The 26,781-nt window shown below is 38.2% G+C and overlaps 1 protein-coding gene across 1 annotated transcript; it reads left to right on the forward strand.

Annotated features, from left to right (window-relative positions):
• The first annotated feature begins 312 nt into the window (after positions 1-312).
• Positions 313-2,213, forward strand: LOC145106314 (GDSL esterase/lipase At1g29670-like). Its single transcript, XM_079043325.1, has 5 exons — positions 313-694; positions 924-1,048; positions 1,170-1,415; positions 1,514-1,769; positions 1,863-2,213. The coding sequence occupies exons 1-5, from the start codon at positions 439-441 to the stop codon at positions 2,084-2,086; spliced, it is 1,107 nt and encodes a 368-aa protein (XP_078899451.1). The 5' UTR covers positions 313-438; the 3' UTR covers positions 2,087-2,213.
• Positions 2,214-26,781: the final 24,568 nt, after the last annotated feature.

Here is a 26,781-nt window from a genome sequence, read left to right on the forward strand (position 1 = left end):
TTGTATGATTTTCTTAGCAAACTAATCATTTGCTTGTGGATGAGTAAATACTGCACCAATTGAACATGGTCCTCAAACCTGTATATAAAAATCATAAGGAAAAAAAGAAAAGTAAATAAAGCTCAAGAGACACTGAGTGGAGGTGTTCACTGTGCAGAAGAACTTGTGCTCACTATTGAATCCCGCATTATCTCCGCGTGAAATTAATGCATCCATCTAACTGCTCAACTGTATAACTTCATAAAGACAATAGTCGTCGTCCATCCCATTCATTTTTCCACTGTTAAAACAAACACATACATACACACACTTCGTGTATATATATAGACAACAATCTCAACATTAAATTACATCACACACTTGATCACCTTTTCCAAGGACACTTTGCTCTTTATAACATCTCTTGTGTTTGAAGTAACTTTTGCTGCATTTATAGAGATGGCAAGCGAGCAAAAGAAATGGTTGGTTATGCATGTAATTGCAATCATTTTTGCATTGAAAATGGTTTCTTTTGGGGTTAATGGTGATCCTCAAGTTCCATGTTACTTTATCTTTGGTGATTCTTTGGTGGATAATGGGAATAATAACGGAATCGCATCGTTGGCTAGAGCCAATTACTTGCCTTATGGCATTGATTTCCCAGGTGGCCCCACGGGAAGGTTTTCCAATGGAAGAACAGTAGTTGATACAGTTGGTAAGCTTCATATTCGTTTTCTTTGCTATAAATTGTTCCTTTACTTCAAAAACATAAACATTTATTACAATTGTATTAAATTTACATGTATAGTTTATGTTTTAAATATTTTATATTGGATATGTTCTTATAGCTATTATGACAAGAATTATGTCATGTTAATAGAATCTCAGTTACTTTCGTCAAATATTAACACTACTTTATACTCTGAAAATTACTTGATCCGCAGCTGAGCTTCTGGGTTTCGATGATTATATTCCTCCATATGCAAATGTTAGGGGCCAGGCCATACTTGGGGGTGTGAATTATGCATCGGCAGCAGCTGGAATCAGAGACGAAACTGGCCAACAATTGGTACGCATTTTCTAACATTTTACAATCATATTCTTATATCAACTTTGTTTTCATCACCATAATTAAATACTACTAAAAGATGAAGAATTCACATCTTTTTCTTTTATGTTTTATATTATAGGGTGCTCGAATCAGCTTTGGTGGGCAGGTTAATAATTACAAAAATACAGTGTCACAAGTGGTGGATATACTTGGAGACGAAAATTCAGCAGCAAATTATCTTAGACAATGCATTTATTCAGTTGGATTAGGAAGCAATGATTACCTTAATAACTATTTCATGCCTAATTACTACCAAACTAGCCGACAGTTTACACCCGAACAGTATGCCTCTGTACTCATTCAACAATATTCCCAGTTAGTAAGAGTAAGTAATACACTTATTACCCAACTTACGAATGAGCTTAAAGAAACATGTATGCATGACTAATTAAAAAAAAATATTATTTTTGGGACAACTTTCAGGAATTGTATAACTACGGAGCAAGGAAACTTGTGTTGAACGGGATCGGACAGATTGGGTGTAGTCCAAATGCATTGGCTCAAAATAGTCCAGATGGGACTACATGTGTGGCGAAAATCAACTCCGCAAACCAGATCTTCAACAACCAGCTCAGATCTCTTGTGGATACGTTTAACAGAGAACTAACAGATGCTAAATTCATCTATATCAACAATTATGGAATTTTCCAAAGCTTGATCAGTAGCCCTCGGTCTTATGGTACATATGCTAGACTTTGTTTTTTTATGCTTCCAATTCTAGCGGCTGGTTTTTAAAGAAACTTGGATTAATGTGTTTGATTTAATTGTGTAGGTTTCACCGTGACAAATGCTGGGTGCTGTGGAGTGGGAAAGAACAATGGCCAAATTACTTGTCTTCCTGGTCAAACACCTTGTCAAGATAGAGATGCGCATCTGTTTTGGGATGCTTTTCACCCTACTGAAGCTGCGAATGTGATTGTTGGCAGGAGATCTTACAATGCTCAGTCAGCATCAGATGCGTATCCAATGGATATCAACCGATTGGCTCAGCTGTAAACGTAATACGTTTTGCTACATGTATACTACTACATTGTATTGTATTAAACTCATAATTGTGTTTAATAATTCCTTTTGTATTGCCATTGTTTTGATAAATGAATATCAGTAAGTTTGTATGAGAGAACTACCTGGTCAAAAGACTTGCATGTAACCCACCCAAATTAAATTGTTTGATTCAAAACCCTCTACACCTACAAGGTCGGACCCTATAGTAAGGGCAAGGTAAGCTATTTTCTAACCGGCCAAATTTGTTTTAATAAATGAATATCAATAATGTACATTTGTATTGCCACAGACGTGCAAAAGTTAGGGGCCTTACTCTAAACCAGTTGTATAAACAGGAAAGGATGCCTTTTGGGGCAACTGAGAATGGCAAACCTAGTTGTAATTAAGTGAATATTTCCTGTTCCTCAATGAGAAAAAATTAAATATAGAGAACTTCATTTAAATATAGGTACTGGTGTAGACAAAGGAGAGAGTTAGACTAAAGTCGTTAAAGAGAAGAGAAGATGCCGTCAACATTATCTTAATTTACAATGTCATAATGAAGAAAACACAACGAAATGTATTACCTTTCTATCCAAAATTTGCATTAATTTGTTTGAGTAAATTAAACGAATGGTCCTTGTGTTACTTGTGCACCGAGTCCCTAAGTCGGGTTTTCCGTCCTTAAATGGCAAAATTGTTGCACGATAGGTCCTTAATGTAACCCTCCGTCAACTTGTGCTGTTAGTGAGCCCCAAGCTAGGGATAATTTAGTCAATTCATGTGTGGGGATCTCTTACTTCCTTGATGTTTGTTATTTTTTCACCACCGGATTCCATTTGAAGCTGTAAAAAACCAACAGACATTTCCCTTTTCATCCTCTCTTTTTTTGCTTTTGATTTCGAATCGATTTTGCAGATTTGGGTTTTCAACATCTTGAACGCCATGGAAGTCTCAGATGAAGTTTGTATTGCACACTCCTCTGGCAAGACCATTCATGTAATCCGTTTTTATTATTTTTTTTATTTTTATTTATTTATTTATTTTTTTTTTGAAAATTCAGATAAGCTACTTCGACAGCAACATCGACCGGTCTTTCCCGTTCAAGCTACTTTGACCGGCCCTTTTATCTTCTCCGACAAGACCTCTGAAAAATCCAAATCAGTCAAACCACAATTGCTGTCTACCACTACCACCTTTGTCATTGAGAACCACCTCCGCGTTTGACCACCACCTCTCCCATTGACCACCAGCATTAGCACTAACACCACCGCTAACATCATTGCCATCAACCACCGCTAACCCCACTAACATCAACCACCGTCAATACTATTAACAATCCCAATAATTTCAAAAATTTCAGTAAATACACAATAACAATCAAAATTATTATGCACAGTATTTTCCTATGATCCATAATTGTACTCCATCACCAAATATATACATGTTACAATAACCGGGCTACGCTAAAACATTGTGGGCTAAATACAATGGGCCACACAAAAAATAAAACAAATACAATAACCAATACAACATGAATAGCAGTAGTAAAGTATACGTCTAACAACCCCCCACACTAGGAACGAGAGTTCTTGAGCGGGCGTTGTGGATCTGAAGTGAAGAAATAACGAGGATGGAAGCCCTTTGGTCAAAATATATGCATACTGATAGGAAGATGGCACATGAAGAACACGGATATGTCCCAAAGCAACTTTGTCTCGAACAAAATGAATGTCTATCTCAATGTGTTTTGTACATTGACGATGAACAAAATTCGTAGAGAGATATACATCACTCACATTATAACATTAAACAAGAGTGGCAAAGAGAGGAGGATATAAAACTCATGTAAGAGACTGCGAAGCCAGCTAGTCTCGGCAACTTTGTCTCGAACAAAATGAATGTCTATCTCAATGTGTTTTGTACATTGACGATGAACAAAATTCGTAGAGATATACATCACTCACATTATAACATTAAACAAGAGTGACAGAGAGAGGAGGATATAAAACTCATGTAAGAGACTGCGAAGCCAGCTAGTCTCGGCAACTGCATTTGCAACACCCGTGTACTCGACTTTGGCATTGGACCGAGAAGTCGTACCCTGTCTCTTAGACGGCCAAGAGAGAATATTAGGTCCATGAAAAGCGCAGTATCCAGATGTGGATCGTCTGGATATGGGGCAACCGACCCGATCAACATCAGAATAGGCAACAAAACCTCGAGAAGGAGATGCATATAATTGTAGACCATGATCAAGAGTGCCCCGAAGGTACCTTAGAATGCGTTTAAGAGCTGAGAAGTGAGGTTCCCGGGTATCATTCATAAATAAACAGACCTACTGAACTGCATAAGTAATGTCAAGGCGAGTGAAAGTCAGATATTAGAGGGCTCTTACGAGACTGCGGTAGTGTGTCGGATCATCAACTGGTGGGCCAGTGCCATCAAGTTTAGCAGATGTGTATGTAGGAGTACGTGTCAGCTTGCAATTAAGCATGTGAGCACGCTCAAGTATTACAATAACATATTTTTGTTGAGATAAAAACATTCATTGACAATCTCGTGAGACAGAAGTACCAAAAAAATAATTTAGGGAACCCAAATCTGTCATGGAAAAACTTTGAGTGTAAAGTGATAATGATATGTTGAAGGAGACCCATATAGGAGGTTGTCAATACAATATCATCCACATACAAAAGAAGGTATGCAAGTTGATCACCCTGTGTATAAATAAATAATGAAGAATCAGAGTGACTGTTAGAAAATCCGTGGCATGTAATGAACTGAGCAAAGTGGTGATACCAAGCCTATGGTGCCTGTTTGAGCCCATATAGTGACTTTTTAAGTAAACAAAAATGATTGGGATGTGATGTGTCACGAAACCCCAGAGGTTGATACATGTAGACAGTCTCCTAAAGATGACCATGAAGGAAAGCATTTTGGACATCTAACTAATTAACTGGCCAATGATGTTAAATAGCCAGGCTGGGAATAGTCATGATAGTGGCCGACTTAACAACCAGACTGAAGGTATCATCGCAGTCGAAACCGACGCATTGAGTGCGACCGTTGGCAACCAAACATGGCTTATACCGTGCTAGAGATCCATCTGCATTAAGTTTCTTTTTGAACAGAAAAATACAGTTAACCACATTAGCATTAGGAGGCCCAGGTACAAGTACCCAAGTCTCATTAAAAATAAGTGCATTAAATTCTTTTGCCATAGCATTCAGCCAGTTAGGATCTTGGAAGGCTTGGGAATAGGCTCGAGGGATAGGTGAGGGGTCGGAATGGGACTTAGTATGAAGATTAAGTTTGGTGATGGGTTTGACAATTCCATGATGAGAACGAGAGGGAGCAGAAGCATTTTTTTGGTCAGCTTCATGAACCATAGGATGAAAGTCCGAGGGACCTTCGGTTGAGGAAGAGACACCTATGGAAGGAGTATCACTGGTTCTAGAGCCAACAATAGGAGGAGCGTCGGAGGGAGACCCGACGGTTGTGGGGTTAGTGGTAGAGGTGTGAGTAGGATTGGTGGCATCGGCGGGAGATGTAACACCGTAAACTTTAAGACCAAATTTTTCATTTTTAAAACACATAAAACTTATATAATATTTCATAAAACCACAAGTGTCTCAAATGTCAACATAAATCCACAATAAAAGTCAAATCCCAGAATCCTCAAAATAGTCTCGAACAGGTGTGTACAATCATGCTGGTGCCTTCCCGCGGTCCTAAGAGGTACCTAAAACACATAACACATAACACGATAAGCACGAAGCTTAGTGACTTCCCCAAAATACCACATATATCACATTAGCCACTCGAGGCTGTAACTCAATAAGACCCTCCGGTCAATGTGTCTCAGTGGAGACCCTCCGGTCCTATAACTCGGGTGGACCCTCCGGTCCTAACTCAATAAGCTCAATGTAATACTCAGCATAAATTACAAAGATATAATGCAAGATAACACAATACTCAAATAAGCACATAAGTCCCTCCGGTCACACAAAGTATCACTCATGGTAAATATAGTGAGAAGACTCACCTCGTACGTAAGCTAAGAAAATGTGTACTCCTCGAATACGAATCACCGAATCTAGCCTCCGCCTAGTCACATATGATAATTATCTCTAATTAACACTTCAATCACAAATTCTAAATAACTAAGTTATTTTCCCTCTCTAACTCTTGTATTGGGAAAAAGACCATTTTACCCCTCCATGGTCTCCATAACTCATGATTGACCAAACCCTATAGTCAACAGAAGTCAAACTCGAGTCAACAGTCCATGTTGACCAAACTCGCCGAGTGCAACCATGTGACTCGTTGAGTCACCTTGTTTTCTTCAAAATGTCGCGAACATCCAACTTAACTCGTCGATTTGTCTCATCAACTCGTCGAGTGACCCATATCCAGACTCCTCGTGGAAAACCCTAGCTGAGTCGTCGAGTCAGCTCATCGACTCGTCGAGTCCTATCAAACCCTTTTTCCATTCAGGCGATTTCAACGAATAAAACCACCATAAACTCTAGATCCAACCTCCCAAGGCTTGAATATCACGTAAAGCAACAAGATTTACGTCCATGCATGGCACCTAGGGCTTGAAATGCCAAAAACATGATCCATTTAGGGTTTTGCACACAAAAGCTCTACTATGGCTGAATAAAGTTGGGACCTTTGGACTCTATGGACCTCATAAGGTCCAGATATGATGTCTCAATGCTTAGCAAGCACAAGCCACACAAAATCTCAAGGAAATATGGAAAAAGCCCCAAAAGTTCCTTATTAACAAGATCTAAACAATATGATGAGCAAGGTGATGAAGTTTACCTTCCAACAGAAGCTCCAAGTGAAAGAACACTATATCCCACAACCTTTCCTTGTTCCTTGCTTGTAACTCTGTTCTTCTCTTCCAATGGTTCACCAAAAACACTCAAAATTAGCTCTCTCACTCTCTCTTAGCTCAAATGGTCGATTAGGGTTTCACACAGGGGAGTTGGGTGGCTGGTGAGGCGGAAATGAGGACATAAGGTCCTATAAATAGGTCCCAACCCCGGAGATTTAGGGTTTCATCTAACAGCGCCAATTCGGCGAGTTGGTCCCTCCGACTCGTCGAGTTGATCAATAAACCCACGTGGTCAATTTGTCCCTACTCGAAGAGTTGAGGCACCAACTCGTCGAGTTGCTCAGTCAAACTAATAATAAATAAATATATCATACCTCGAAGCCAGGATGTTACAATTCTCCCCCACTAGAATCAGACTTCTCCCTCGAAGTCTTACTCTGGAAATAGCTCTGGGTACTGCTCGCGCATCTCGGACTCCGGATCCCAAGTCCACTCGGATCCCTTCCGATTTCGCCACTGGACCTGAACCAGGGGCACCTCCTTATTCCTCAACACCTTCACATTCCGATCCAAAATCACTATCAGCCTCTCAATGTAATTCAGGCTTGCATCCACTTGAATGTCCTCTAAAGGAACCACTACCGTCTCATCGGCTACACACTTCCTCAACTGGGACACGTGGAAGGTGTTATGAATCTGACTCAACTCTGCAGGTTGCTCTAACCGATATGCACCTTCCCTACTCGAGCGGTCACCCTGAAGTGACCGATATATCTAGGACCCAACTTGCCCCGCTTCCTGAATCGGATCACACCTTTCCAAGGGGATACCTTCAAGAGAACAAAATCTCCGACCTGGAACTCTAACTCTAATCGCCTCCGGTCTGCGTAACTCTTCTGGTGACTGCAGGCTGTCAGTAACCTCTGTCTAATTTGCTGAATCTGCTCAGTCGCCTGGAGCATTAGCTCAGTGCTCCCCATCACTCTCTGCCCCACCTCTCCCCAACATATGGGAGTCCGACACCTCCTCCCATATAAAAGCTCGAAGGGAGGCATACCGATACTAGAATGATGTCTTTTGTTATATGAAAACTCAGCCAAGGGCAGATAAGTGTCCCAACTTCCACCGAAGTCCATAACACACGCACGCAACATTTCCTCGAGCGTCTGAATCGTCCGCTCACTCTGCCCGTCAGTCTGTGGGTGGTAAGCTGTACTGAAGTGCAGTCGGGTACCAACTCCTTATGAAACTTCTTCCAGAACCTGGAAGTAAAACGCACATCCCGATCTGACACTATCGAAGTCAGCACCCCATGTCGTGGCACCACCTATTGTACGTAGATCTCAGCCAATTTCTCTGCAGAAGAGCTCTCACTGATAGCGAGGAAGTGAGCACTCTTCATCAGCCGGTCTACAATCACCCATATCGCGTCAACCCCACTCGCAGTCCTCGACAACTTGGTGATAATATCCATGGTGATCTGTTCCCACTTCCGTTGGGGATCTCTAAAGGTGCAACTGACCATGGGGTTGCTGGTGCTCTGCCTTGACCCGCCGACAGGTCAAGCCTCTCTCGACTAACCAAGCCACATACCTCTTCATACAGGGCCACCAATAATCCCTCTTCAGATCCAAATACATCTTAGTGGCCCCCGGATGGATCGAAAATCTCAATCTATGTGCCTCCTCCATCAATATAAGTCGAGCTCCACCTGTATATGGCACCCAAAGCTGACCTCAGAATGTCATAAGCCCCCGACTATCTGTCTGAAACTTGGAAACCTGCCCGACCAAACGCTCTCTCTTACGGTTCTCCGGTCTCACAGCCTCCACCTGAGCCTCTCGGATGGTATCTAAGACTGGAGTCATCACCATCATCCGCATACACACATCTTGGATCGGAGCGCTCTCGGCTCTGCGACTCAAGACATCGGCTACCACATTATCCTTGCCTGGGTGATATAAGATCTCGCAATCGTAGTCCTTCACGACATCCAACCATCTCCTCTGTCTCATGTTCAGGTTGGGCTGATACATAAGGTACTTCAGGCTCTTATGGTCCGTGTATATGGTACATCGGACACCATACATATAGTGGCGCCAAATCTTGAGGGCGAACACCACCGCCCCCAACTCCAAATCATGAGTGGGATACCTCGTCTCATGAGGCTTCAGCTGCCTCGACCCATAAGCTATCACATGGCCCCTCTACATCAACACCGAACGCATCCCTGATATATAGGCATCACAGAAGACTACGAAGTCCTCCACTCCTTCCGGAAGGGCTAACACTAGAGCTTCGCACAATCTCTGGCGAAGAGTCTCAAATGAGGCCTGCTGCTTGGGCCCCCAAGCAAAAGTAACACCCTTCCGGGTCAATATGGTGAGGGGAACAACGATCTTGGAGAAATCTCTGATAAATCTCCGATAGTAGCTGGCCAGAGCCAGAAAACTCCTGATCTCAGATGGGGATCTCGGCACCTCCCATCTCATAACTGCCACAATCTTGCCCGGATCGACCGATATCCCATTCTGATTAACGAGGTGTCAAAGGAACTGGACCTCTCGTAACCAGAAATCACACTTGGAGAATTTGGCATTAAGCCTCCCCGCCCCCAAAGCCCCAAGAACCTCTCGCAGATGCTCCTCACGCTGCTCTCTGACCTCAATTAGACCAGGATGTCGTCGATGAACACGATCACCGACCTGTCCAACACAGGCATGCACACCCGGTTCATGAGATCCATGAACGCTGCTGGTACATTGGTGAGCCCGAAAAGCGTCACCACAAACTCGTAAAGCCCGTAACGAGTTCTAAAGGCCGTCTTCTGGATATCCTCCTCGTACACTCTCATCTGGTGATATCCATATCTCAAATCAATCTTTGAAAACCAAGATGCCCCCTGTAACTGATCGAATAGATCGTCGATCCTCGGAAGTGGGTAACGGTTCTTGACTATCAACTTGTTCAACTCCCGGTAATCTATACACACCCGATGTGAACCATCCTTTTTCATGACAAAAGGATCGACGCTACCCACGACGAGCTACTCGGTATGATAAAGCCCTTCCCCAACAACTCTTGAAGCTGAGAGGATAACTCATGCATCTCAGGCAGCGCAAGGCGATAAGGTGCCTTGGCAATAGGCGCCGCTCCCGGAACTCCACCTGTCCCTCAGGAGGCACTCCCGGCAACTCCTCGGGAAACACGTCTGGGAACTCGCACACTATCGGAACATCAGAGATAGAACTCGGTCTCTCAGTAGCAACACGCGTATCCACCACATACGCCAAAAAGCCCACACAACCCTGCTGTATACTCTGTCTCGCTCTGGCAGCAGAGCAGAAAGCTGATCCGGATTTGGTACCCTCGCCGTACACGGTAAGCATTCCCCCACTAGGGCAGCAGAGCAGAAAGCTGATCACAGCTCCAAAACGTCTCAACCAATCCATGCCTACGATGACACAGACATCACTCATCGCTATCGACACCAGATCTATCGGGAACTCGATACCAAAAATCTCTAACACACATCCTCAGAATACATCAGTAGTAGAAACCGCATGCTCGTCGGCTATGGAAACCCTCAGAGGTCGACTCAACGCCTCATGTCAGACACTGATGTGACGACTAAAAGCTAAAGACACGAAGGATCGACTCGCACCCGAGTCAAATAACACCAAAGCAGGTACATAACTCACAAGAAAAGTACCTAAATACAGCACATAATAAGTAAAATAAATCTCAATATAAAATAAATAAGGAAATACGTACCAGCGACAACATCAGGTGATGCGCGTGCCTCCTCTACTGTTAGCTGAAAAGCTCTCCCACGAGCCCTCGGAGCATCGCCCTTCACCGACCGACTATCAGCAGCACGCAAAGCAGCAGGAGTAGAACCCTGGGCTGATCCATGAACAAGTTGAGGGCACTCGGCCTTCCGATGGCCGGTCTGGTTGCAGTGAAAGCAAACTGCAAACCCCTTGGGACAATCCTTCGTCATGTGTCCCTCTTTGCCACATTTGTAGCAAATCCCCGCCCGACACGATCCCTCGTGACTCTTGCTGCACTTGCCACAAGTGCGGCCCTTCTGGCCCCCAGCTCTCGCATCAGCGGGCTTTGCCCACTTTGTTGTCGGCTGCGACTGCACTGTCTTATGTCCCTCCCCCGGGACTCTCTCTCCTCACTCGCCTACAACTCAAGCACTATCTCTCTCCGCCTGTCATTGGTCTGAAGCTCAGCCAATATCTGATAAGACGAGTTCGCCACGAACTACCGTATATCCCTCCTCAAAATGCTCAGATACCGGCTCACACGTGCCTCCTCAGTGGATACGTGCTCAGGGCAAAACAACGCCCTCTCATCGAACATCCTTGAAATCTCAGTCATAGTTTCTGCCGTCTGCTTGAGCGACAGAAACTCCTGGGCTAACCGTTCCCTCTTCACCTGGGGAACATACTCGTCTCGGAACAACCGTGTAAACCTCTCCCAAGTCACTGCAGCATGATCTGCAGGAGTAAAACTGGCAGTTACGAACTTCCACTAGTCCTTCGCTCCCAAGCGAAACACGTTCAGTGCAAACCGAACCCTCATATGCTCTGGGCATGAACACATGTAGAAACACCCCTCAATTTCGGAGATCCATCTCATATCAGTAATCGGATCGTGTGTCCCATCAAACTTCGGTGGCTTCGTGTTGCTGAACTCCCGTAGTAAGAACGAGTCACCTCCGTGTGGCCTAGCAGCGACTATTGATGCGGTGGCTGCAGCAGCGACAGCCTCAGTAACTGCCTCACATCTCTCATTGAAGGTCTGAATTAGGGTGGTCTTAATAGACCCAAAGATCTATGGTATAGCCTCTCGGATGGCTGCGGCCACCTCCTCATGAATGATCCTGCGGATCTCCTCGTCACTGGTCCCACTGCTCTCAGGGTTGTGGCGCGTGCCCACCATGATGTCTATGAAACACAACACAAAATTATCAGAGACTCACTCAAGTATACTCACACTCGAATTCCCACCCTTACATGTTCCTTAGAATCGTAAGGATTCTTACTTGGGTTGCATATAGATCATGTGCTTTCAGTAGTATGGGCCCAATACTACCTTCCACACCAACCTGTAGTCATACCAAGTCCTCCTCCTAGGATCTAATTCACAAGTACTCTATCTCTCACAAATATCAGACTACTCTCTCAGTAGGCTACTCGTATGCTCATCTAAGTATCTCTCCTAGATTATCCCTCGACTCAGAACTCAGCACATACTCAGGGAAAACACAGATTACACTAATCAATATCATCTCCTAGGCTAAGGCATCACAAATCATGCAACTCTAGCCCTAAAATACGAAATACCTAGCCTATTCTCTAGCATGCATTTCTAGTATCTCATGAACATCTCATAAATATCTCATAAAGTAACAATTAAGGGTATTTTGGGAAACCAACGTTCGGGTTGTGGCTGATTGTACACACTGCTCCTTCTCATTTTCTCTTAGAAACTCTTACTTATTTTAGAAAAATTCATTTCTTTTGAAATTTTTTCTCAAATCCTCAGTTTGAGTCAAGACATACCCGGAGGTGCATCCGAATCCCTCAAACCAAGGCTCTAATACCAACTTGTAACACCGTAAACTTTCAGACCAAATTTTTCATTTTTAAAACACATAAAACTTATATAATATTTCATAAAACCACAAATGTCTCAAATGTCAACATAAATCCACGATAAAAGTCAAATCCTAGAATCCTCAATATAGTCTTGAACAGGTTTGTACAATCATGCTGGTGCCTTCCCGCGGTCCTGAGATGTACCTGAAAGACATAACTCATAACACGGTAAGCACGAAGCTTAGTGAGTTACCCAAAGTACCACACATATCACATTAGTCACTCGAGGTTGTAACTCAATAAGACCCTCCGGTCAATGTGTCTCAGTAAAGACCCTCCGGTCCCACAACTCGGGTGGACCCTCCGGTCCTAACTCAATAAGCTCAATGTAATACTCACCATAAATCACAAAGATATAATGCAAGATAACACAATACTCAAGTAAGCACATAAGACCCTCCGGTCACACAAAGATATCACTCATGGTAAATATAGTGAGAAGACTTACCTCGTACGTAAGCTAAGAAAATGTGTACTCCTCGAACACGAATCACCGAATCTAGCCTCCGCCTAGTCACATATGACAAATATCTGTAATTAACACTTAAATCACAAATTATAAATTACTAAGTTATTTTCCCTCTCTAACTCTTGGATTGGGAAAAAGACCATTTTACCCCTCCATGGTCTCCATAACTCATGATTGACCAAACCCTAAATTCAACAGAAGTCAAACTCGAGTCAACAGTCCATGTTGACCCAACTCGCCGAGTGCAACCATGTGACTCGTCGAGTCAACTCATTTTTTTCAGAATGTCGCGAGTATCCAACTTAACTCATCGAGTTGTCTCTTCAACTCGACAAGTGACCCATATCCAGACTCCTCGCGGAAAACCCGAGCCGACTCGTCGAGTCAGCTCATCGACTCGTCGAGTCCTATCAAACCCTTTTTCCATGAGGGTTTGATAGGAATCAACTATGGCTGAATAAAGTTGGGACCTTGGACTCTATGGACCTCACAAGGTCCAGATCTGATGTCTCAATGCTTAGCAAGCACAAGCCACACAAAATCTCAAGGAAATATGGAAAAAGCCCCAAAGTTCCTCATTAACAAGATCTAAACAATATGATGAGCATGGTGATGACTTTTTCCTTCCAACAGAAGCTCCAAGTGAAAGAACACTGGATCACACAACCTTTCCTCTTTCCTTTCTTATATCTCTCTTCTTCTCTTCCAATGGTTCACCAAAAACACTCAAAATTAGCTCTCTCACTCTCTCTTAGCTCAAATGGCCGATTAGGGTTTCACACAGGGGAGTTGGGTGGCTGGTGAGGCGGAAATGAGGACATAAGGTCCTATAAATAGGTCCCAACCCCGGAGATTTAGGGTTTCATCTCACAGTGCCAACTCGGCTAGTTGGTCCCTCTGACTTGTCGAGTTGATCAATAAACCCACATGGCCAATTCGTCCCTACTCGATGAGTTGAGGCACCAACTCGTCGAGTTGCTCAGTCAAACTCATAATAAATAAATATATCATACCTCAGAGCCAGGATGTTACAGGAGAGGAAGTTGATGAAAGAGGACCGAGAGGTTGAGCTGGGTGGCTAGGGTCATTAAAGATATTGCGGGTGTCATCCAACTTAAGGAAGTCAGAGTCAGGGGAATGAGTTGGAGTCATAGAGCCAAACAGAAAGATTGTTTTATTGAATATGACATGGTGGGAGATGATAATTTGATTTGCATGGAGGTTAAGACAACGAAAACCTTTGTGGATGGTGGGATATCCAATAAATATACAAGGAACCGAACGAGATTGAGTTTGTGAGTGTAGTTTATGTGAGCGTAGAAAATGCATCCGAAAACACGAAGGTGGGAGTAGGATAGATGTTTGTTCAAAAGTTTATGGTATAGGGTGTCATTTTGTAAGGTGGTGGAGGGAAGGATGTGAAAAAGATGAGAGGCCATGTGTAAAGCTTCAACCCAATAGGTTGGAGGGAGGTGAGTCTAAAAAAGCAAAGTGCGTATGAGGTTATTTATAGTTCGAAAACTACTTTCAGATTTCCCATTTTGTTGGGAGGTTTAAGGATAAGGGGAGCGCATATGGATGCCACTGATGTCACATAATTGATGAAATTGAGAATTATCAAATTCTTTACCATTGCCACATTGAAAAGTTTGTATGTCAGTATGAAATTGATTTTCGATGTAAGCACACAAGTGAATGAATTTAGAAAAAATGTTGGATTTTTTATGAAGAGGTTACACCCACACAAAATGAGAAAATTAATCAAGAAAAATGACATAATATTGAATTCCACTATGAGTTAATAAAGGAGAAGTCCAAACATTTGAATGAATAAATTGAAATGGAAATGTAAATTCGTTATTCAACAATGAAAAAGATAAAAGAACATGTCTGCCTAGTTGACAAGCATAACACAAACTAGGAGACTTCTTATTATTACATGTGATAGAATTATTGGAAAGTAAATAATGGAGAACTTTATAGCCGAGATGACGAAGACGTTGGTGCCACATGGATGAGATAATAATGAAAAGCACTTGAGGAGGTGGAATTGTAAGGGGATATAAATCGCCTTGGCTATCGCATCGATAGAGGACTTGTTTTGGGAAAATCTTTCACAGAAAAACCAAGCTAATCAAATTTCATACTATATTTGTTATCACGAGTGAATTGACGAATATAAACATGGTTTTTAATTATTTGAGGAGTTATAAGAACATTTTTAAGAGAGAAGGTACGAAAAGGATTAAGGCTAATAGAGGAGTTACCTGATTGTGTAACGGGAATATGAGATTCATGGTACAAAACGATTGCGGAAGAGAGGTTGTTTGATCCAGAAAAACATTCTGTCATGGAGTAGGCTGATGAAAATGTGGGCTGGCCATAAAAGCTTGCTGAGGATGGGCTGAGGTCAAATTGGGCGATGTAGGTTGCTGAAAATTGCAAGGCCTACTATGCTGGGAGTTGGCCCAAAAAGTGTTGGGAGGAGGTAAAAGCCCAATAGCATTGCGTTTGGGTCGTTGATCGTGAGACGCATCACCAGATCAAGGGTTCCAAATCCCCCAGCCGTTGTTACCAGCATGACCATGTGCACCAAAATTACCAGTCACACCACTTGTTCTACCTCTGTTGCTTCATCTACCGGAACGACCGCTCCTGTCTCCGCGTCTGGAATTCTGACCCCTGCCTATGCCATTAAAGTGAGTTCCACGGTGGGTTTTTGGAGGCCGTTTTTCATGATTCTGATTCTGGTTTTCATGCATGGTATTTAGAATAGTAAGGACTGAAGTGTGATCTTGATGAATAGCTTGCACCATACAATTTTGTTCCTTAATCATGGAACGTTCCTCTAGCGTTATCATTAATCACATTTCAAGAAAAGTCGGGAAAAGTTTCTGATGTCGAATGGTGGTAACCAAATGAGAAAACTTTGGAGAGATGGCCAATAATGGCATAAATAACAAGATTACGTTATGGAAACGGGGCTCTGATGTTGGCAAGAATATCAACAATTGACTTTATATGGGTGTAATATTAGACAATCGTTGAGTCACCAATAATGATCGAACGGAGTTCATCATCAAGTTCCATGGCCTTAGATTCTTTGTTTTCAAGGAAAAGAGCTACTATGGTTGCTATAACGTTATGTTTGAGAATGGTTAGAAGGAGAGGCTGAGTGAGAGTGCCAAACATTCATTTTTTGACAATATTATCAACTTCTTCCCACTGGGGATCATCGGCTTTAAGAGACGAACCATCAAGATGACCATAGACGGAATACCCACTGCAGGTAGTCTTGAATAATTGTTTCCATGCATCATAATTCATGCGATCAAGATCAAGTAGAAGAAGGAAATAGGACTTTATGTTTGTGATGCCAAATATTTTGTCAGTATGTTTGGTTTTGGAAGAGCCTGCAGCATCTGAAACAATCATGATGGAGAAGAGATAGAAGGCGTGAAAGGAAGGAGACGAGATGAGAAGAAAAGAAGACGCTGCCTTGAGGATCGACTAGGGTTTTAGAGATACTAGTATGATACCATGTTATTCATAATATTTCCCATGATCCATAATTGTATTCCATCACCAAATCTATACATGTTACAATAAACGAGCTATGCTAAAACATTATGGGCATATATAATGGCCACACAAAAAATAAAACAAATACAATAACCAATAGAACAAGAATGGTGGTAGTAAAGCATACGTCTAACAAAAATAATGCCAGAAAAATGCATCAGAACAAAATTATAAATGTGTAAATCTTTTTTTGTTTCTATGAATTCCAAAAAAAGACATGCATAAGAAAAATCCCAAAAAAAAAATTAAATAATCCTAGAAAAAAATTCGTTTCTATAAATCCAATTGTTTATCGATTTTCCTTTCTCGTTTCTATAAATCCGACCATAAGAGCAATTCAAGAAATTCTCAAACAATCCAAGCAAAAAGATGGGTCGATAAACCTATAAATCGTCTTCAAACACAAATCCGAAAATCATACCTGAAATCAAAGGAAATGGACAGTCAAAGTCAAGAAATTTACTCCTCATATGAAATCAAACCAGAAATCAAGAAATTATTTGCAAATACTCCACCAAAAATATGTCATATTGACAACTACGAGGCGAAGGTGTGGTGGGATTTTGTGTCTTTCAATCTCGATGAATGTAAATACTTTACCACCGAATCTTGAATCGTTCTCCTTTTTCACACCTGTTTCTTCTCTACTGAATGCGGGGGGTCGTGGGATTTTGTGTTCTCTAGTGACAGTCCAGTTTCTAATCGTCGTGTTCTAAAAGTGAGAGGAGAGGATGGTTTGGGATAAAGGAGGTGGAAACAAGTCAACAAACAACATAAGTTGACCGATGGTTATAATAAATTACCCTTCACCTAAATTGACTTGATTACCCCCAACATTCGGGTTCACTAACAACACAAGTTAACGGAGGGCTACAATAAGGATCTATGGTGCAATAAATTTGTCATTTAAGGACTCCAGAGATGAAAAACCTGAATTAGGGACTAAGCGTGCAAGTAGCACCATAACATAAGGACCATTCATGAAAGTTTCTCTATTTTTTATTACCTAACCTTCTATATATATATATATATATATATATATATATATATATATATATATATATATATATATATATATATATATATATATATATATATAGGTGGATTCAATTGAGAAAATAAAAAAGGTTGAGAATGGGGAATCATTCTCAGCCACTCATTTAATTAGCCTCTAAACATAAATGACACGATGGCAAACTTGTAAATATGATATAATAGCCTTCAATCACAAATACGTAAGTGTAGAGAATTAGATAACAGTTGAAATTCATTCGTTTTTTGCTCTTTCAATCCAACCTTCAATTCTGCTTGAATACGAACATATCTTCAACATCTACGATTAATTATACTCGCAGCATCATTAGAACAACATCATCGATAATCAACAAAAAATTCAATTCGTATCATTCATTCAACATCGTTCATCAAATAAAACATCGAAATTAAGGTTAGAAAAAGATCAAATCATTTTTTGTTTGAAAATTTTCATATATTTCTCTACCAATCTACTATTTTGTAAGATTTAAATAGTCAAAGTATCATATTTATCACATTTTTAAAAAAGTTAACTTGTATGCACTCCAACTGTTTGATGAAATGCATAAACTAAATTACCACGTTATATTCACATATGAATATGTTTTCTCACCTGAATCAATATGTGATTATTAAAACACAAAACAAATATACAAGTCTGTATGTTATTAATATGTGAATAACATATAAAAATTATATATATTTCTGAGAACACCTTGTAATATTCATATATGAATATACTGTGCAATATTCACATATGAATATACCAACTATTATTCATAAGTGAATATACGATCTAATATTCACAAGTGAATATATTATGTACTATTCTCATGTGATATACCATGTAATACTATATAATATTCACATATGAAAATATCATCTAATATTCATAAGTGAATATATCATCTAACATTCACAAGTGAATATACTATGTAATATTCACAAGTGAATGCATCGTCTAATATTTAAATATGAATATACTATGATTAGTATATGTTATATTCATATATGAATGATACTTAAATTGTAAAAAAATTAAACATAGTTTTTATTCATAAGTGAATAACGAATGTACTGTAGTAAAAAACCTGATTCATTTTTATTCACTTATGAATAACGATAGCTGAAAATATAAAAAAAAATTATTTTATCTTAAAACTATATCAATATGGATATCTATTTGTAGAGAATAAAAAATCATGAATTTTGGTATATTTAAAATCATTTTTCGATAAAAATAGCTTCTTAAAAATTTAAAAAAAACGAAAAAACTATGTTTTTGTATATATTAAGGTAATGCTTAGCATAGTTTAAGGAAACATATTTTGTTGGAAAACACATGTGCATTCGTTTCCCATTTCCGCCGGTACGTTGGAGGTTTTTGCGGCAAAAATAAATGATTGGCTGAGAATGATTCTCCCATTCTCAATCTTTTTTTTCTCAATTGAACCCTCCTCTATATATATATATATATATATATATATATATATATATATATATATATATATATATATATATATATATATATATATATATATATATATATATATATATATATATATATCACACGCATACACAATCAGTAAAAAGTGCCAAACCTATTGCTAATTTTAGTGTTATCTGTCATTTATTATAGTTGGAATTAACATGATTCCCAATGGGGCTAAAACAATGATAAAAAAGTTAGTGCGGATTTCATACTTGTATATAAGACGAGTTTGATGGGTTTCGGGACTCATTAGCTCAATCACAAGGCCGCGGAAACAATAAACAATTTGATCTAAAATCAAAATATATGGATCTAAAGTCAACTAATATATGCAATTTATTAGAACTCAATAGATCAAAAAACATAAATTTGATATCTTAGTTGGTTTCTTCTTCTGACGAGCTACTGTAATGGACTTGAGAACACAAAGGACAGTTCATCTTCTAAAATCGCACCCAAGATACAAACAAGAAATAGATCCAAGCAATCCTCGAACTATGAGATTCAAACATAATCGAAATCCTAATTATGTGGTTGGCCACGACGTGACTATTGGATTAAGGTGTCTAACCTCATAAATAAATTGCTATACTATTGTAATTAAAAGCAAAGTTCTTTTTGGGTTGCCCTCATAGCTAGAATTTGATTAGAATGAGATTTCTAGACAGAAGATAATTTATTAGTTCATTATGTGATTAGTAAATTAATTGGAAATTGTAAGAAATAATTTATTAATATATTATACGGTTAATATATTAATTAGACATAGTAATAATTAATTAAGAATTAATTAAAATTGATTTAGAATTAATTCTGGGTTAACTGGAATTAGTTAAAGGTACAATGGCTGAGTTGTAATTGTTCAATAGTTGAAGAAAAGAGAAGATCTAGAAACCTCCATTATATGGACGGTTTTTGATGCCCTATTTGGGTATTCTGGAAGCCTCCATTTCATAATAGGAAACTAGATAATTACTAAATTTGAAATATTATTATTATATGTTCAAATCTAGAGTTTTTAGGTTTTCTAGTAGTTATATAAAGAGCTATAACCCTTTGATTTCCGGCCTGCTTGATTCCCAAAGAATTCTAATTTCTATTGTGGTCCTCCTCTATTCTCTATTGTCTTCTAGTTTCCAGAGTTTGGGTGTGAGCGATTAGAGGCGTCATACTTTTGGTGCTAAGCTTTCCAAAAATCAACAAGGGAATTAAAAGTATTTTTTGCTATAACAATACAAAGATATGTAATCCTAATCTTATGATTTAGTAATTATAACCTACGGTTATAGTAGTTTCATTGTATGTTGCTTTCATTGTGTTAAGACATAGATCCAATAGGTTGCGTGCACCCTTAATTATTAAGGGTTTTTTCACAAGTACATAATTTTCGGAACCTATGTAATCCAACAGGTTATCAGAGCTTTGGTATTCAATTGATTGTGCATGAGATGAATCACATCAATTTGTTTTATGGACCTAGGCTCACAACCCCTTTTCATTTTTCATTTTTCATGTATTTTATCTATCTGACCCAAATGTTGGCTGTATTTTAGTGATTATCTAGTTTTTGAACTGTTAAAATCCATATTTTAATATGCTAGATATGATTATAACCCTAATTTGTATCTTGAGAAGCTAAATAAGGAATCCTAATTTTTAGTTATAAGATAATTAAATTGAATTATTCTTTATGGATTTTAATAATACATTTAATGAAATTATTAAGTAAAGGACAAATATTTAATCCATAATGTTTAAGTATTAATTAATTAAATGTTTAATTCAAATAAGTAATATTTAAACCTTGTGTTTTAAAATGTTTTAAAACACACCATATACATATATACAATTTTTAAATATAATATGTATAATAAAAGTTAGTCGAATCTCTAGTACGTCTCATTCATGAAGTCATCCTATAAGAGAGGTATAAGAAAATGACATATAAAATGACCGTTGAATGAGTATCCTTTTCACCCACCACTTCTTTGTGTGATGGAGGGTCGTTAGCCGAATAGATTTGATAGGACATAATTACATTAAAAGTATAGTGCTATTACGTAATAGAACATTCTTTAAAATCCCAATCTAGTTACTTTAGGAAAAAATGTGAAATGTATGCTAATCCATGAAGATGCACATCATTTCTTTATGAGTCATTAATGTAGCATGTGTGGTTAACCGACACACTAATGTGGGACTATAAAGATGAAATGATGAAACAAATCGTTTTTATAATTGTTGATGGATCATGTATGGTTGACCGACACATCAATGGGAGATCATAAATCGATCAAGGGTGTTTGAGAGGGTTTGCATGGTTATTCACATATTAATTGTGATCATTGGCATCCCAGTCACAATTGGTAAGAGCATAATCCGAGATTAAATATGTCATTGATGTTTCGATGAAAATCTCAAGAGTTCTAGGAGTTTCATGTGATTGAAATTAGTGAAACGTTTCTACCTACCTAAAATAGTTTCGTGATATAACTACGACATCCCTCTTCATATTAAAAAGTGAAAATATGGATCCTAGTATTAATTTAAATTTTCGGTTAATAATTAAGTATTCAAATCAACTAGCTTGAATTTTCTCTTTTTCTTTTTTTAGATGTATAGTTAAGACAGAAAAGGTGTTTCTCATTCTTTTGGAAATAGTTTTCCTCAATCCTTTGGAGATATTTTTCCACATTCAAGTCAATGTGAAATTGTCTTCCCTTCCTTGGGTAATGGTGGAACTGGACATCGGCCCTCCTCAACACTCCTGCCTCCTCCTCCTCCTCCTGTGAGTCTCCCAACATCACGTTTTCCTCAAGTTGAAAGATATGAGACTATTCAAGCCCTCTTGGCATGTAAACACCAAGATGGTGATGGGTTTTGATACAAAATATAAGTTTGTTTTTCACAAAAACCGCAACGGAAGTTTTATAAAAATAACAAGTTTATTTTTAGTTTATAACAAAACCAAACCATCAAGGATTCATTTATAGAGGTTATAATGAAGTAAAAAACAACCAAATATTGTTTTAGAATGAAAACCTTTGAAGCCTTTGAACCAACTTGGTTTTGGGGTGCTGAAGAAGATAGAACAAATTCAAGAATAAAATTTCTCTATGTGTATCCACTATCAAGAGTAAGGCACTTGGAATGCTAGTTCCTTGTTGTATTATTGAGTGTATTAAACCTTTAATTGCTTAAATCAAATAAGCACTAAAGGAGACAACTCAAGAGGGCTTCTAATTTTGCAACAATCTTTAAAAGACAACAAGAAGAGGAAGAGAAGGAGTTTTGGGAAATGAGAAGAAATAGAGAGATCTAACTAGAAAAACTAGCTCCAAACTCATGCACTAGACCTCTTTAAATACCCATGCAAAAGCAAAAGCAACCCCATAGTATAATCTAAAGTAATGACCTTACTTTAGAGGCGTGGGGAAGAAGGGAAGGAGGTTGATAAGCAACCTCCCATACCTCTCTAACTTTCGGCCACACCATTTTAAAGAAGATGAATAACTTAATTTTTATAAACTCAAAGTTTATAAAATATAAATTGTCATTAGGTAAAAGACAAAAAGATTCAACTAGTCCAAAAGGTTGTGCGTGACTTATTAATTCATACCATATGAAATAATAACTAGTTATACTCTCTTATAATTATTATTTTCACAAAAAAATAATTATTCCCTAATTAAATACATGAGTTGATATTATTTATTAATGATCATATTAATAATAAATATACAAAATATGTCAACTTGATAAATGTGTGACCCTATAGGATCATATATTATTAGCAATATCACTCAATAATGCTTCTTGGGCATATAGATTCAACAATCTCCCACTTGCACAAGATTCATTATAGACTGAAATAAACAGTAGCTGACGTCTAGCAACGGGCTACTGCCCCTAACAACATATGAAGGTTGTAATCCCATAAACAGCCAATTCGAGGAGCTCTAAGCTACAATTGTTACTAAAGGTGTGGTGTCAATTATTCCTTTGTCTCAAACATCATGTTGAACATGAGATATGGATCATGATCAATCTCATGTGGTGTTCAACTTTTAGTAAGGCCTTAGATGTCTAATTCTCAACGAATAAGAGGAAAAAAATTCCATCTTGACTACATACGCCCATCAATGTAGTTGATGTCATATCCAATGATGGCCCTTATGAATTCCTTTTACAAAGCAACGTTAAACCATGTCAAAGAACAATAATTCCTACACTTCAAGTCCCAAATATGTATATCAGGTCTAAGAATACAAAGATACAACCTTGATCAAAATATCACTCATGGCTACGATCCATAAAGTGATTTTGATGCGGGTTATGTCTAACAATCATTCCCTAATCAAGTGCGTTTAAAGTTGGTAGCAACACTTGCTATTTTCATCTCCATGAAAATCAACCAGTCCACTCATATTAGTCTTACCTCATAGATGCCCCCACAACTATGAGCGAATATGCAAATTTAGAATAATAACCTAGTTATCCAAGGATTTAAACATGCTAATATAGAATACAACAATTATTTAATGAGAGACTCATATCCAATATATCAACTCATTATAATATATGTTGCTTGTATCGTTCCAACATCCAAATACTAAATTTCAATAAAATACATCTACTTATATCAAAAAGGCCCTATAGTACCAACTTGATTTTCATGCTTTACCTAATGAAGGAGATTTGTTAAGTAGACCTGACAAACATGATTTGTATAAACTTCATGAATACAAACATCATCAGTTTTACATATATAACTCATCTATTAAGAAAAACTATTGAGAATGTATTAGATGCTTAAACATGACTTAGATACCAATACTTGCGTAATGGGATTACTTATAGTGATAATGAACTACATATTAAGCATCTTTGTATGTAGTTTCCAAACCACAATGTACTCTAACTCCGATGTGTAATTGTAATTAAAATATACATGGAAACACTATCCACGTAACTTTATCTTCATTCATAATGAGGACACTCCCGATAGTGATTGAGAGTCATCTCAATCTATTTAAAAGTTTAGTGCATGTGTAACAACTATAAACATAGATTTCTTTCAAATACACCATAGATTAGGAATATTTTGCAAGTAAGTGAGAGTGTTCCTTTAAGTCACACCATAACTTATTCTCGGATCATACTGGTATTATTCGACATGCTCTAAGCATACGATTTATATGGCCTTCATGCATAATCATGACACATATGATTAATTCAATTGCATCAGCATATGGAATACAATCATATTATCTAGTTCAAAACATTTGCACTAGGTTTTTGCTTAAAACCATGTCATGTGGTATTTGACAATATAAAACTCTCAGAGTCCTTTATCTTAAGCTCTTTAAGATCCTTGACAATTATTGCAATTTTACTTAATCTTTTTAGTTGCCATGATCTATATATATATATATATATATATATATATATATATATATATATATATCTTTATTCCAATAGTTAGTATGTCAATCACATATAAGACTAGGAATGTTATTGTGTTCCCATTAGCTTTGTAGAAAAAACAAAAGTAATCTTAATTTATAATTAAATCACATTATATAATTATCTTAAAAGAAAGAAGATTCTTACTTTGAGATGTTAGCTTAAATGTGAGAAAAATTACATTCATGTATGTTTTCTCCTTTCAAAAGTCACTTACTCTTTATATTCGCAATATATTGAGGAAGATTAATCTAGCCCATAATTGATAATCATAGATGAATGCATCTCTATGTGCTTTATTTGTTTCTGATAAACTATTGAGCAGATTTAACAACAGTTGAAAAACTTGCGACTTCCAAAGTATGATGCATTTAGCTTTAGCTCTGAATGTTCTATATTGGTCCCAATTTGAAAAAGAACTTTCTAAGAACTTGTCCTATGGAATGAAAATTAGTGGGATTAGTAGAAACTTCATCCTAAACAATCATTTAGGATAATATTCATAAATGTAGTTAGTAGATGCTAGAGTGGTTAAGATTATTGTCTAACATAAGCTCTAAAACTCCATACTTTTTAGATAATGATAAACCATTACATCCTTAGTCTAATGAAAGTATTTAATCCACACAGTAAGATTACACACGAAAGCACTAACAAGAAGAAGGAAAAACTACTTCTGCATTAACATGAAAAAAACTGAACAACATGCCTTATGAGGCTCACATGTAACTCCCGTAGATCCGGACTAGTCAATTTAGAGACGTTAAGCGTAAAAAAATGACTCTTTGATAGAAGATTATTTAGAATGAATAATCTTAACTAAGTTGTAGTACATGTTACAAGGATTCCGTACATATAAAGAACGTTGAAATCCGAGTTATAACGAAGAAGTTATGACCTGTCGAAGTTTCGCGACAGAACCGGCACGACACTGAATGACGTAAAAAGTGAATTTAAGTTGGAGCGATATTTAGCCTTAGTGATATAAACGAAAGTCGTACAGTTCATTAAACCAAGAGCGTGAATAAAAAGAATGCCCAAATCTGACTTCGTATGAGGAAGTTATGATTTTTCTAAGTTTCAGCTTAGGAATATGCAGCCCGAAACTCGAATTCGAGATCGAGTGATTTCTAGCCGAAACAATCTAAATGAGAATCGAAGATCTCGTTGATAGTAGTCCAACGGTAAAAAGACAGACGAAAACGGACGTCAGATGAAGAAGTTATGAATTTATAACGGAGTTTCCTGTCCCGGCCTACTAAAAATAAATAATAAAAAATAAATTCAAAATTAGCCGACGGAGTCTAAACGAAAGTTGTAGAGCGTAGTCTCACCTACGCGTAGATATAAAGAACGTCGAAAACAGAGTTCGTATGAGGAAGATATAAAATTTTGAAGTTTATTAAATAATTAAAATATTAAATTTAAATATAAAATCCGATATTATCTGAAGGGGGGGGGGGGGGGGAGTCACCGGACTTATCCGGGTTACGCCCAGCATAGCTGAGCATTACGCCCAACGTAATGCGTAGATTCAGCCCCTATAAAAGGGATGTGAGGGCAGCCGAGTTCTTTGCTCCTTTTCTCTTCTCTCTCTCTCCCGTTTTACCTCGTTTTTTCGTGCAAGAAATATCCCGAAGCCTCGGTATCATTCCCAAGACCCGAAGCAAGTCCCGAAGCCCCGAAGATCCCGAAAACTAAATTTTCCGAGCCGAAGCTCTGCCCGCGAGAAGCCCGGTTTTTGTGAAGATCTCCCGGTTTCACCGAAGAATACTACTTCTACAAGCCGTAGTGCTGTCCGATCATCTTCTGATCAAGTGAGTGTGTGGTTACTTTCTTTTAACACATAAATATGAAGTATTTGCTATGAAATACATGCTATGTGTTTATATACTGTTGTTTATTAGAGATAAGTGTGGAATGGATGTTTTATATGGTTTTTAAATGAGTTAAACTGTATATATGTATTTTATATCTACTAATATGTTGGGTAGAACACGGGTAGATGAGATAGTTGGTATGTGATAAAATGATGAGGTATGTAAGATGATTAAGAATAATATTGGTAGATGCACCAATTAGAGAATGTCATAATACTAGCAGATGCGCTTATGAATAATATTGGTAGATGCACCAAATAGA

The sequence above is a fragment of the Lactuca virosa genome, chromosome 4 (assembly GCF_052849685.1).
Source record: "Lactuca virosa cultivar CGN04683 chromosome 4, Lactuca_virosa_CGN04683_v6, whole genome shotgun sequence".
Taxonomy (NCBI): domain Eukaryota; kingdom Viridiplantae; phylum Streptophyta; class Magnoliopsida; order Asterales; family Asteraceae; genus Lactuca; species Lactuca virosa.

Excerpts from the sequence above, each read along its gene's own strand:
- LOC145106314 (XM_079043325.1), top strand. The coding sequence starts at position 439 with ATGGCAAGCGAGCAAAAGAAATGGTTGGTTATGCATGTAATTGCAATC. Across the intron at positions 1,049-1,169 it reads ACGAAACTGGCCAACAATTG|GGTGCTCGAATCAGCTTTGG; the intron begins GTACGCATTTTC and ends TTTATATTATAG. Across the intron at positions 1,416-1,513 it reads AATATTCCCAGTTAGTAAGA|GAATTGTATAACTACGGAGC; the intron begins GTAAGTAATACA and ends GACAACTTTCAG.